The sequence below is a fragment of the Anolis sagrei genome, chromosome 13, assembly GCF_037176765.1.
Source record: "Anolis sagrei isolate rAnoSag1 chromosome 13, rAnoSag1.mat, whole genome shotgun sequence".
NCBI lineage: Eukaryota > Metazoa > Chordata > Lepidosauria > Squamata > Dactyloidae > Anolis > Anolis sagrei.
This window is the reverse complement of record NC_090033.1, coordinates 2,040,810-2,055,178: the sequence shown is the minus strand read 5'-3', so window position 1 is coordinate 2,055,178 and position 14,369 is coordinate 2,040,810. Positions and strand designations below refer to the sequence as shown.

Genomic DNA, 14,369 nt, shown 5'->3' with positions numbered 1-14,369 from the left:
GAGTTGTAGTTGCTGGGATTTATAATTCACCTACAATCACAGAGCCCCTTGAACCCCACCAATGATAGAATTGGGCCAAACTTCCCACACAAAACCCCCATGCCTTGAAACCTGGCATGAGCCTCCCTCTAGCCACACATGCTCTCCCTCGCCTGCACATGTGCACGCCTGCGCTCCTCTCTTCGATTTATAGTTCACCTACAATCAAAGAGCATTCTGAATCCCACCAGCTATAGAATTGGGCCAAACTTCCCACACAGACCCTTCATGCCTTGAAGGGACTTGCTGGCATGAGCCTCCCTCCAGCCTCGCACGCTCTCCCTTTCCTGCACATGTGCACGATGTGGCCATGTGCTGAGCACGCCTGCTCTCCCCTCTCCTGATTTATAGTTTGCCTACAATCAAAGAGCATTCTAAATCCCACCAGCGACAGAATTGGGCCAAACTTCCCACACAGAGGGGACATGCTGGCATGAGCCTCCCTTCAGCCTTGTACACTCTTCCTTTCCTGCACATGTGGCCATGTGCTGAGCATGCCTGCTCTCCCCTCTCCCGATTTATAGTTCGCCTACAATCAAAGCGCATTCTGAATCCCACCAGTGACAGAATTGGGCCAAACTTCCCACACAGAGGGGACATGCTGGCATGAGCCTCCCTTCAGCCTTGTACACTCTCCCTTTCCTGCACATGTGGCCATGTGCTGAGCATGCCTGCTCTCCCCTCTCCGATGTATAGTTTGCCTACAATCAAAGAGCATTCTAAATCCCACCAGCGACAGAATTGGGCCAAACTTCCCACACAGAGGGGACATGCTGGCATGAGCCTCCCTCCAGCCTTGTACACTCTCCCTTTCCTGCACATGTGGCCATGTGCTGAGCATGCCTGCTCTCCCCTCTCCCGATTTATAGTTCGCCTACAATCAAAGCGCATTCTGAATCCCACCAGTGACAGAATTGGGCCAAACTTCCCACACAGAGGGGACATGCTGGCATGAGCCTCCCTCCAGCCTTGTACACTCTCCCTTTCCTGCACATGTGGCCATGTGCTGAGCATGCCTGCTCTCCCCTCTCCGATTTATAGTTCGCCTACAATCAAAGAGCATTCTGAATCCCACCAGCGACAGAATTGGGCCAAACTTCCCACACAGAGGGGACATGCTGGCATGAGCCTCCCTCCAGCCTCGCACGCTCTCCCTTTCCTGCACATGTTGCCATGTGCTGAGCACGCCTGCTCTCCCCTCTCCGATTTATAGTTTGCCTACAATCAAAGAGCATTCTGAATCCCACCAGTGACAGAATTGGGCCAAACTTCCCACACAGACCCTTCATGCCTTGAAGGGACTTGCTGGCATGAGCCTCCCTCCAGCCTTGCACGCTCTCCCTTTCCTGCACATGTGCACCATGTGGCCATGTGCTGAGCATGCCTGCTCTCCCCTCTCCGATTTATAGTTCGCCTACAATCAAAGAGCATTGTGAATCCCACCAGCGATAGAATTGGGCCAAACTTCCCACGCAGAACCCCCTGCCTTGAAGGGACTCGCTGGCATGAGCCTCCCTCCAGCCTTGCATGCTCTTCCTCACCGACACATGCGCATCAAGCACACCTGCTCTCCCCTCCTCACTTGCAATCTCAGAAAAAGCCCTCCCCTTGGCTGAGAAGCCAGCCAATCATAACAGAGGAAGGCTTTTGGTGGGAGGAGTCACCCTCTGTTTCCAAACAGGAAGAGAAGGGCAGGCTGGAGGGATCAGCCTTCTCAAATCTCATAGAAAAAGCCAGCTTGGTGGCCATCGTTTCGCCCAGTTCCGTAACTGGTGAGCCATTCAGCTTATCAAAGTCCGTTTCCAAAGCTCACTGTCGTCATTGTCCTTGTCAATCTGCCAGATTACCGAAAGGCCTGGTCCCATATCCATGTTTTTAATTTCCTTCTGAATGAGAGGAGGGATGACGATGATCTAATTTCCCCGGGGAGTGAATTCCACAGGCGGGGGCCACCACCGAGAATGCCCCGTCCCTCATCCCCACCAGTCTCGTTTGTGACAAGGGTGGAGCCGAGAAGGGCCTTAAATTCCGAGGCGGGATGTAGAAGGAGATACGTTCGGACAGCTACGCATGGCAAACATTCAATACTCATGGTGTTGGGGGGGGGGGGGTTGAATTCTGGGAGTTGTAGTTCACCAACTCTCAGACAGCACTCTGTACCAAACTGGTGATTGAACTAACAAACCTCTCACACATACTGGTGGGCTTTTGAGGGGACTGACCTCAGAGGCTGGGAGTTATAGTTCACCCACATCGACAGAGCAGTGTGCACCCAACTGATGGATCTGAACCAAAGTTGGCACACAGACCTATCGTGGCCAACGGTGAATACAGGTGGGATTTGGTGATTGAACTAATAAACTTCTCACACATACTGGTGGGCTTTTGAGGGGACTGACCTCAGAGGTTGGGAGTTACAGTTCACCCACATCGACAGAGCAGTGTGCACCCAACTGATGGATCTGAACCAAAGTTGGCACACAAACCCAACGTGGCCAACGGTGAATACAACCAGGGTTTGGGGGTGAGTGACCTTGGCATATGGGAGTTGTAGCTTTTCTAGTGGTCTTTGGTGACCCCTCTGAAACCCCCCCAGGGATCCCGAACCCCAGGTTGAGTAACACTGCTGTAACCCCAAAACCATCATCCCTGGTAATGATGAATGACAGGAGAGGAGGAGGAAGAGGAGGAGGAGTGTGTACTGACTGCTTGCCCTCGGTGGCCGGCTTCAGGACGTGCTTGTCGAAATACATCCGGACCAGCCGCTCTCGCTCTTCTAAGCCCGGCAACGCAAAGTGGACCATTTCGTCGATCCGGTCGTTGATGGCCCAGTCGAACTGCTCGGGTTGGTTGCTGGCTAAGACCAGCATGAACCTGGAGAAGCGGGAGAAGCGGATCCTGAGAACGCAAACTCGTTTACAGTCGTTCCTCCGCCTCCCATCAACAGCGCTCCAACATGAATTCCCATAAAAGAACATAAAAGGCATCAAGCACGTATTAATCTGCAGCTGTTAGGATGCATATGGGAGTCAGCAGTGGGTTCAACCACTGAGCTGATGAACTTGCTGACCGAAAGGTCGCTGGTTCAAATCCGGGAAGCAGGGTGAGCTTCCAGTGTTAGCCCCAGCTCCCGCCAAACTAGCAGTTCGAAAACATGCAAATGTGAGTAGATCAATAGGTATCGCTCCGGTGGGAAGGTAACAGCGGTATACGCCGTCATGCTGGCCACATGACCTTGGAGGTGTCTATGGACAACATCGGCTCCTCAGTTTAGAAATGGAGATGAGCACCAACCCCCAGAGTTGGACACGACTGGACTTAATGTCAGGGGAAAACCTTTACCTTATTTATTTATTTACAATACTTATATGCCGCCCTTCTCACCCCGAAGGGGACTCAGAGCAGCTCACTATACACACACACACACACACATATACACATACATACAATATATTATATTATTAGCATAGTACAATATCAGTATTGTTCCTTCCACCCATCTATTCATCCTTCCCTTCCACCCTTTCATCCTTCCTTTCCTTGTCTTTCCTTCCTTCTCTCTTTCCTCCCTCCTTCCCTCCCTCTCTTTCTCCCTCCTTTCCTGCCTTCCTGCCTTCCTCCCTCCCTCCCCTTTTGTCCTTCCTTCCCTCTTTCCTCCTTCTCCTCCCATCCTTCCCTTCCCTCCTTCTGTCCTTCCCTTCCACCTTTTCGTCCTTCCATCCCTTGTCTTTCCTTCCTTCTCTCTTTCCTCCCTCCTTTCCTCTTTCCCCCTCCTCTTTTCCTTCCTTCCTCCCTTCCTTCCCTTTTGTCCTTCCTTCCCTCTTCCCTCCTCCTCCCATCCTTCCCTTCCCTCCTTCTGTTTCCTTCCTTCTATCCTTCTCTTTCACCCTTTTGTCCTTCCTTCCCTTGTCTTTCCTTCCTTCTCTCTTTCCTCCCTCCCCCTTTCCTTCCTTCCTTCCTTCCATCCACCCTTCCTTCCCTTTTGTCCTTCCTTCCCTCTTTCCTCCTTCTCCTCCCATCCTTCCCTTTCCTCCCCTTGTCTTTCCTTCTCTCTTTCATCCCTCCTTCCCTCTCTTTCTCCCTCCCCCTTTCCTTCCTTCCTTCCATCCTCCCTTCCTTCCCTTTTGTCCTTCCTTCCCTCTTTCCTCCTTCTCCCATCCTTCCCTTTCCTCCCCTTGTCTTTCCTTCTCTCTTTCCTCCCTCCTTCCCTCTCTTTCTCCCTCCCCCTTTCCTTCCTTCCTTCCTTCCTTCCATCCTCCCTTCCTTCCCTTTTGTCCTTCCTTCCCTCTTTCCTCCTTCTCCTCCCATCCTTCCCTTTCCTCCCCTTCTTTCTTTCTCTCTTTCCTCCCTCCTTCCCTCTCTTTCTCCCTCCCCCTTTCCTTCCTTCCTTCCTTCCTTCCATCCTCCCTTCCTTCCCTTTTGTCCTTCCTTCCCTCTTTCCTCCTTCTCCTCCCATCCTTCCCTTTCCTCCCCTTGTCTTTCCTTCTCTCTTTCATCCCTCCTTCCCTCTCTTTCTCCCTCCCCCTTTCCTTCCTTCCTTCCATCCTCCCTTCCTTCCCTTTTGTCCTTCCTTCCCTCTTTCCTCCTTCTCCCATCCTTCCCTTTCCTCCCCTTGTCTTTCCTTCTCTCTTTCCTCCCTCCTTCCCTCTCTTTCTCCCTCCCCCTTTCCTTCCTTCCTTCCTTCCTTCCATCCTCCCTTCCTTCCCTTTTGTCCTTCCTTCCCTCTTTCCTCCTTCTCCTCCCATCCTTCCCTTTCCTCCCCTTCTTTCTTTCTCTCTTTCCTCCCTCCTTCCCTCTCTTTCTCCCTCCCCCTTTCCTTCCTTCCTTCCTTCCTTCCTTCCATCCTCCCTTCCTTCCCTTTTGTCCTTCCTTCCCTCTTTCCTCCTTCTCCTCCCATCCTTCCCTTCCCTCCTTCTGTTTCCTTCCTTCTATCCTTCTCTTTCACCCTTTTGTCCTTCCTTCCCTTGTCTTTCCTTCCTTCTCTCTTTCCTCCCTCCCCCTTTCCTTCCTTCCTTCCTTCCATCCACCCTTCCTTCCCTTTTGTCCTTCCTTCCCTCTTTCCTCCTTCTCCTCCCATCCTTCCCTTTCCTCCCCTTGTCTTTCCTTCTCTCTTTCATCCCTCCTTCCCTCTCTTTCTCCCTCCCCCTTTCCTTCCTTCCTTCCATCCTCCCTTCCTTCCCTTTTGTCCTTCCTTCCCTCTTTCCTCCTTCTCCCATCCTTCCCTTTCCTCCCCTTGTCTTTCCTTCTCTCTTTCCTCCCTCCTTCCCTCTCTTTCTCCCTCCCCCTTTCCTTCCTTCCTTCCTTCCTTCCATCCTCCCTTCCTTCCCTTTTGTCCTTCCTTCCCTCTTTCCTCCTTCTCCTCCCATCCTTCCCTTTCCTCCCCTTCTTTCTTTCTCTCTTTCCTCCCTCCTTCCCTCTCTTTCTCCCTCCCCCTTCCTTCCTTCCTCCCCTTTTGTCCTTCCTTCCCTCTTCCCTCCTTCCCTTCCACCCTTTCATTCCTTCCCTCTCCCCCTCTTTCTCCTTCCACCCTTCCCTTCTTCCTTTTCATCCTTCCTTCCTTCTCTCTTTCCTTCCTGCTTCCCTTCCTTCCTTCACCAGGCAGCCAGTCCTCCCAGCAGGGAGTGCGAGCATGCATCCTCCAAGTTGGAAAGTTTGCCTATGCCTGTAGTAAGTGCAAGGGGGGGGGGGGAGAGAAATGCCTTCCTTTGCGTCCATCCTTCCATCTCTTTCCTTCTCTCTTTCTCTCTCTCTCCTTTCTTCCCTCCCTCTTTCCTTCCTTCCCCTTTTTCCTTTCCTTCTCTCCTTCCTTCCTTCTCTACCTCTTTCCTTCCTTCCCCCTTTTCCTTTCCTTCTCTCCTTCCTTCCTTCCTTCTCTACCTCTTTCCTTCCTTCTCTTTTTCTTCCCCTTCTCTTTTCCTCCTTTCCTTACTTGTTGCTGTGCTGCCCTGTTCGGTGCAAGAAAGCATTGAGGGTGGCCCGCAGGTCTTCGCTGATCTTTTCCTAAAGGAGGGAGAGAGACACAAACACACAAACACATAAACAAAGCCATGCAAACTCATATTGCGAAGGGTTTGTTAAGCATCTGCTCACATTCATCATTTGGCCATCTACCACGATTATTGTTTGTCATTTCCTAAAATTATTTCTTATCATAACAGCATGGGAAAAAGTTTTATTACACTGCAAAGACTGGGACACCCTTCAGCAAGTGATACTATATTATTATATCATGATTGTATGATATTATTATATTATATATATTATTATAATTGTATTGTTATTATATTATTTTATATATATTATTATATATTATAATAATATATATAATATAATAATATCATACAATTATGTTATATTATTATGTTGTTGTTATATTTATTATTATATTATTATGTTACAATTGCAATATATTGTTATTTCTATATTATTATACTAAATGATATAATATAATATATTACACTATGTAACACATTTTTTAATCAGAATAAAAACACGAGAAAGGTTTATTGAAGTTGCAAAAACTTTATTTTTGCCAGACTTCTTGCAGCACATTACATTATAATTATTCTATTTAGTATTGTATTATTTTATACATTTATAAGCTGTACCCACCACACACTGCTGTGGCCAACCTTCCCTCCCTCTTTCCTTCCTTCCAGTTTTTTCTTTCCTTTTCTCCTTTCTTCCTTCTCTACCTCTTTCCTTTCTTCCTTTGCTCTTTACATCCATCTCTCTTTCTTTCTTCTTCCTTCACTCTTTGTGTCCATCCTTCCTTCTCTTTCCTTCTCACTTTCCTTCCCTCTCTTTCTCCTTTCTCCCCTTTTTTCCTTCCTTCCCTTTTTCTATCCTTTCATCCATCTCTCTTTCTTTCTCCTTTCTTCCCTCTTTCCTTCCTTCCCCCCTTTTATTTCTCTTCTCTTTCTTCCTTCTTTCTTTCCTTTCTTCCTTCACTCTGTGTCCATCCTTCCTTCTCTTTCCTTCTCACTTTCCTTCCCTCTCTTTCTCCTTTCTCCCCTTCTTTCCTTCCTTCCCTTTTTCTATCCTTTCTTCCTTCTCTACCTCTTTCTTTCCTTTCTTCCTTCACTCTTTGCGTCCATCCTTCCTTCTCTTTCCTTCCCTCTTTCTTTCTTTCTTCCCTCCCTCTTTCCTTCCTTCCCTTTTCCTTTCCTTCTCTCCTTCCTTCCTTCTCTACCTCTTTCCTTCCTTCCCTTTTTATTCCCCTTCTTTTTCTCCTTTCTTCCTTCACTTTTTGCATCCATCCTTTCCTTCTCTTTCCTTCCCTTTCTCTCTCTCCTTTCTTCCCTCCCTCTTTCCTTCCTTCCCTTTTCCTTTCCTTCTCTACCTCTTTCTTTCCTTCCTTCACTCTTTGCGTCCATACTTCCTCCTCTCTTTCTTTCTTTCTTTTTCCCCTCCCTTTCTCTCCTTTCTTCCCTTTTTTTCTACCCTTCCTTCCTTCTCTACCTCTTGCCTGGGCGTTGCTGGGAAGTGAGCCTTGCAGGGAGTCATTTTCACACATGCGCTGTAATGTTTTTTGGGGGTTTAAGTCCCTTCTACTGTGTGGTTTTTGTTTTTCTAAGTGATGGTCACTCATTGGACCGAGAGGTGTGTTGTGTCCAAAATTGGTGTCAGTTCATCCAGTGGTTTTTGAGTTAAGTTAATCCCACAAACGAACATTACACTTTTATTTATGTAGATTATTTTAACTTTATTATTATACCTTAATTGTATTATGTTATTATATTTCTTATATTTATATTTAATAAAGGGACAAATGAGAGGCAAATGGCAGGCACCATGCATTGTGCCAAGCAGGAACAACGTTCCTGCAAGCTTTAAATAATTGGTAGCGGAATATTAAGGCTTGACCGGGGGCATCTGCTGACAGAGAGGGGTGAGGAAGGGGTTCAGAGACACATACCGTCGACCGCTTACGCAGGAACGCATCTGCTTCGTCCACAAACAACAACAGGCTGGAAAACAGGAAAGTTTGATAATTGATGGCTTAGATTAGAAACGTTTACATAGAAATACACAAGCTTTGTGTAGTGCTAAGGTGGGGGAAAGAATGGTAGGTTTCTCCTGACATTAAGTCTGGTCGTGTCCAACTCTGGTGGGGTGGTGCTCATCGCCATTTCTAAGCCAAGGAACCTAAATGCATGGAATGGAGAGAAAGTTTTAGTCGGAGTGACAATCTGCGTTCCCATCAAAGGACCCACACATGGGACTGCATGGAGCGCTGCACCCTTCCCGCTGGAGTGGTGCCTATTGATCTAGTCACATTTGTATAGTGCTAGGTAGTGATATTTGCGTCCCAGGGAGGCTCAAAGCGGTTCACAACATAATAAATGGCAAAATTCAATGCCTCTCATACATATAAAATATATATCACATATCTGATTCAGTAACATATAGCTATAGATTAAAAGAAGCCCCCTTGTGATGCAACGGGTTAAACCACTGAGCTGCTGAACTTGCTGACCAAAAGGTTGGCATTTTGAATCCGGGAGTGGGGTGAGCTCCAGCTTCTACCAACACAGCACTTCCGAAAACATGCAAACGTGAGTAGATCAATAGGTACCGCTTCTGCGGGAAGGTAACGGAATTGTACAGCAAGGGGAACCAAGACTTCAAAATGGATCTGCATAAACCTCTGAAATGTATTTGCACAAATTTTGCATATTTGCCCCCGGCAGCACAGCGGGCTAAACCGCTGAGCTGCTGAACTTGCAGTTCGAATCTAGGGAGAAGGGTGAGCTCCCACTGTTAGCCCCAGCTTCTGCCAACCGAAAACATGAAAATGTGAGTAGATCTATAGGTACCGCTCTGGTGGGAAGGTAATAGTGCTCCGTGCAGTCATGCCGGCCACATGACCTTGGAGGTGTCTATGGACAATGCTGGCTCTTCGGCTTAGAAATGGAGATGAGCAAAACATGCCAATGTGAGTAGATGAATAGGTACCCCTTCTGCAGGAAGGTAAAGGCACTCCATGCAGTCATGCTGGCCACATGACTTTGGAGGTGTCTATGGACAATGCTGGCTCTTCGGCTTAGAAATGGAGATGAGCACCACCTCCCAGTTGGACACGACTAGACTTAACGTCAAGGGGAAACCTTATAGATTAAAGCCATTAACTATAAGAACATCAAACATAGACATTTAGACATTGCACCAATCCCTAGGCTGTCCTTTAATTCAGTATTGCTATCACTCCCCAAACGTTTGCTTGAATAGCCAACTATTTGGAGCCTCTGGACAGTCTCCAAAGGCAAACCCACATAGAGTGTGTTACAGTAGTCTATTCGGGATGTAACAAGACCACTGTGGCTAAGTCTGGGGCTGCCTCTTGAAGTCGACACAGGGAGCGGATGCATACTAGAAGCAATCGAGGGGCACATAGATCACCAATTAACAGTGCCCAATAATATCACAAAGGATTACCACTTTTCCTGTTTCATAGGAAACATGCTACAAAACAGGAGCTTTTTTGTTGAGTTCCAGGGCCAGAGAAGCAGATGGCGGACACAGAAGAACGGCCTGCCTCGGGGGAGCGTGCTCACTCCATCCATGTTTAACATTTACACAAATGACCAGACACTGCTAGAAGAGATTGAGAGCTTTTCATCTATGCTGACGATCGCGCCATCACTGCTCAAGCAGGGAGCTTTGAAATGATTGAAGAGAACTTCTCCGAAGCTTGATCCAACAGTGTTTAACATTCACACAAATGATCTCCCACTGCCAGAAGGGACAGAGAATTTCATGTATGCTGACTACTGTGCCATCACCGCTCAAGCAGGGAGCTTTGAAATGGCTGAACAGAAGCTCTTCAAAGCTTTAGTGTTCTACGTTTAGTGTTGAAGGCTTTCATTGCCGGAATCACTGGGATGCTGTGAGTTTTCTGAGCTGTGTGGCCATGTTCCAGAAGCATTCTCTCCTGACGTTTCGCCCACATCTAGTGCAGAAGTTGTGAGGTCCGTTGGAAACTAGACAAGTGGGGTTTATATACCTGTGGAATAATGTCCAGGGTGGGAGAAAGAACTCTCGTCTGCTGGAGGCAAGTGTGAATGTTGCAATTGGCCACCTTAATTAGCACTGAATGGCCTTGCGGTTTAAAGGTCTGGGTGCTTCCTGCCTGGAGGAATCCTTTGTTGGGAGGTGTTAGCTGGCTCTGATTTGGCCTCGGCTACGCAGAAAACACAGACCCAGCTTACCCTCTCCTGCTGGTGTTTGCCCAGTCGAAGACCTTATGCATGGCAGTGACCCCTTCCCGGCCCATCGGGGCAACGTCGCCGCCCGTCATGATGGCGTAATCCATGCCGGAATGTGTGGCTAGTTTCTGGAGAGAGAGAGAGAGACAACCACCAAGTAATTACTAAAACTGAACCTCTGGTTTTAAGGATATACAGGATTTAGTAGATTCAAGTTATCAAGTTCAGAGGCTCACACAGATTCAATATTGCCTTTTTAAAGGCTGAAACCACCACCACCACACAGCTTATACTCGAGTCAAGGTCATTTATTATTTCACTCTATTATTATCATTTTAATTACATTTATTATTTTACTCTGTTTAGTGTTGTTATTATCACATTTACATTATTTTACTCTATTATTATTTTAATTCCATTTATTATTTTACTCTACTGTTCTCACATTTACATTATTTTACTCTACTATTATTATTATATTCCATTTATTATTTTAATCTATTTACTGTTGTTATTATCACTTTTACATTATTTTATTCTATTATTATTATTATTATATTCCATTTATTATTTTAATCCATTTACTGTTGTTATTATCACATTTACATTATTTCACTCTATTATTATTATTATTATTATTATTATTGCATTTATTATTTCATCGTACTGTTATTATCACGTTTACATTATTTCACTCTATTATTATTATATTACATTTATTATTTTACTCTATTTACTGTTGTTATCACATTTACATTATTTTACTCTATTATTATTATTATTATTTTAATTACATTTATTATTTTACCCTACTGTTATTATCACATTTGCATTATTTTACTCTATTATTATTATTATTATTGCATTTATTATTTTACCCTACTGTTATTATCACATTTACATTATTTTACTCTATTATTATTATTATTATTATTATTGCAGTTATTATTTCACTCTATTGTTATTATCACATTTGCATTATTTTACTCTTATTATTATTATATTACATTTATTATTTTACTCCATTTACTGTTATTATCACATTTACATTATTTCACTCTATTATTATTATTATTATTATTATTATTGCATTTATTATTTTACCCTACTGTTATTATCACATTTACATTATTTTACTCTATTATTATTATATTATTTATTATTTTACTCTATTTACTGTTATTATCACATTTACATTATTTTACTCTATTATTATTATTATTATTATTGCAGTTATTATTTCACTCTATTGTTATTATCACATTTGCATTATTTTACTCTTATTATTATTATATTACATTTATTATTTTACTCCATTTACTGTTATTATCACATTTACATTATTTCACTCTATTATTATTATTATTATTATTATTGCATTTATTATTTTACCCTACTGTTATTATCACATTTACATTATTTTACTCTATTATTATTATATTATTTATTATTTTACTCTATTTACTGTTATTATCACATTTACATTATTTTACTCTATTATTATTATTATTATTATTGCAGTTATTATTTCACTCTATTGTTATTATCACATTTACATTATTTTACTCTATTATTATTATATTACATTTATTATTTTACTCTATTTACTGTTATTATCACATTTACATTATTTTACTCTATTATTATTATTTTAATTACATTTATTATTTCACTCTATTGTTATTACCACATTTACATTATTTCACTCTATTATTATTATTATTGCATTTATTATTTCACTCTATTGTTATTATCACATTTACATTATTTTACTCTATTATTATTATATTACATTTATTATTTTACTCCATTTACTGTTATTATCACATTTACATTATTTCACTCTATTATTATTATTATTATTATTATTGCAGTTATTATTTCACCGTACTGTTAATACCACATTTACATTATTTTACTCTATTATCATCATTTTATTACATTTATTACTTTATTCTATTTACTGTTCATAGAATCATAGAGTTGGAAGAGACCTCATTGGTCATCATCCAGTCCAACCCCATTCTGCCAAGAAGCAGGAATATTGCATTCAAAGCACCCCTGACAGATGGCCATCCAGCCTCTGCTTAAAAGCTTCCAAAGAAGGAGCCTCCACCACACTCCGGGGCAGAGAGTTCCACTGCTGAACGGCTCTCACAGTCAGGAAGTTCTTCCTCATGTTCAGATGGAATCTCCTCTCTTGTAGTTTGAAGCCATTGTTCCATTGCGTCCTAGTCTCCAAGGAAGCAGAAAGGAAGCTTGCTCCCTCCTCCTCCCTGTGGCTTCCTCTCACATATTTAGACATGGCTCTCATCATATCTCCTCTCAGCCTTCTCTTCTCCAGGCTAAACATGCCCAGCTCCTTAAGCCGCTCCTCATAGGGCTTGTTCTCCAGACCCTTGATCTGCTCCCTCCTCCCTGTGGCTTCCTCTCACATATTTATACATGGCTACCATGTCTCCTCTCAGCCTTCTCTTCTTCAGGCTAAACATGCCCAGCTCCTTAAGCCGCTCCTCATAGGGCTTGTTCTCCAGACTTGTTATCACATTTACATTATTTTACTCTATTATTGTTATAATTACATTTATTGTTTTACTCCATTTACTATTGTTACTATCACATTTACATTATTATTATTATTATTATTATTATTATTATATATTATTTTCCTTTATATTATGGTCATTATTACCTTTATTATTTTACTAATTGGAGGGAGGGCCTTTGGGTCTCCTGTGTGGTGGGAGCCATAGCTGTTTGTGGAGACGGGACCTTGTCTGTGTAAGTGGACACCCCAGCCCCATACACTTCACATTTATTATGTCTATAGATATTATTATGTGTAGAGATAGATACATAGATCGCATGGAACACAAGCATAGTGGTGGCTATATAACTTGGGATTGGGCTACCTTGGCAAAGAGGGTCTTCCCTGTCCCCGGGGGGCCGTACATGAGGATGTTCCGGTAGAGGCTCCTGTTGTTCCGCGTGTTCCGGGTCGCAATAGCAATGTCCCTCACACGCTCCTCCAGCTTTGGCTGCAAAAGGAGAGAGGAGAACAAGCGCATGGGTCTGCGAGACTCAAAGTCTGACGTAGGGGAAGCGCTCTCGAATAGCAGAGGTGTCGTACTACGCAATGCGTTGGTGTTACTCACGCTCAGAACAACGCCTTCGAGGGCATCCTGTGCCTTGCTGGCGAGCCGCTTGCCAATCTGGGAAGGAGAGGGTGTCAGAGTGAGACCCAGGGGGCTATGCGCAGCGGAATTGAGGTTACCAGATCACACAGACGCAAAACAGGACGCACTGCAGTTTTCAGTTTCAAAAATAACAAAGTTTACTTAGCACATCCAAGACAGGTCTACTTCCAAGCGGGCTACATCATGAACACTACAAAGCACAGCACACAACAGTTTCCAGAACATCTGCTTATCTCATTTCTCTCTGGCCGGATCCTCCCTTTTTCTTCCCAGGCAGGAAAATGTGTTCTCTAGCTTCTGTCCAGGTCTTTACTCTCTCTGCCTCTAGCAACAACAATTCTAGCACACAATTGAACATAACTGAATCCAATGTATTGTCGAAGGCTTTCATGGCTGGAATCACTCAGTTCTTGTGGGTTTTTTCGGGCTATATGGCCATGTTCTAGAGGCATTTCCCCAGCTCTAGCAGACCTCACCTCTGAGGATGCTTGCCATAGATGCAGGCGAAACGTCAGGAGAAATGCCTCTAGAACATGGCCATATAGCCCGAAAAAACCCACAAGAACTGAATAACTGAATCCATTTTGAATACATATGAACACCATTGTTAAACATATTGAAACACATTGAAAAACATACATGCATACTTTCAATAATCCTGACAGAGGGGACCAATGAGACGTTTTGGGAAGGAGACTCTCTTTTGGTCTGGCTCAAACGCACAACGAGGGGGTGTTTACCTTAATGGGGTGCTTGAGAGCTTCCAGCAGAGTGATGCGCGACGTCTCCCGCACTAAAGAAGGCTTGCCCAGCCGGGCCTCCATGTACCGGCCGGCCACGGCGGTGGCATTCTTGGCACTGTAAATGCCCACAGCCAGGAGGGTCAGCCCGGCCACCTGCGGAAAAGGGGAATGGCTCTTCCTTA

General features: G+C 44.2%; 1 protein-coding gene across 1 annotated transcript in view; it reads right to left on the bottom strand.

Annotated features, from left to right (window-relative positions):
- Nucleotides 1-14,369, bottom strand: part of LOC132764856 (ATPase family AAA domain-containing protein 3) — a 39,221-nt gene that overhangs the window by 7,087 nt on the left and 17,765 nt on the right. Inside the window, exons 8-13 of the mRNA XM_067472965.1 lie at nt 14,185-14,340; nt 13,160-13,459; nt 10,251-10,375; nt 7,958-8,009; nt 5,969-6,039; nt 2,746-2,913 (exon numbers count right to left, since the gene is read on the bottom strand). Of these exons, the coding sequence (XP_067329066.1) occupies nt 2,746-2,913; nt 5,969-6,039; nt 7,958-8,009; nt 10,251-10,375; nt 13,160-13,459; nt 14,185-14,340 (872 nt within the window). The remainder of the gene's footprint in view (nt 1-2,745; nt 2,914-5,968; nt 6,040-7,957; nt 8,010-10,250; nt 10,376-13,159; nt 13,460-14,184; nt 14,341-14,369) is intronic.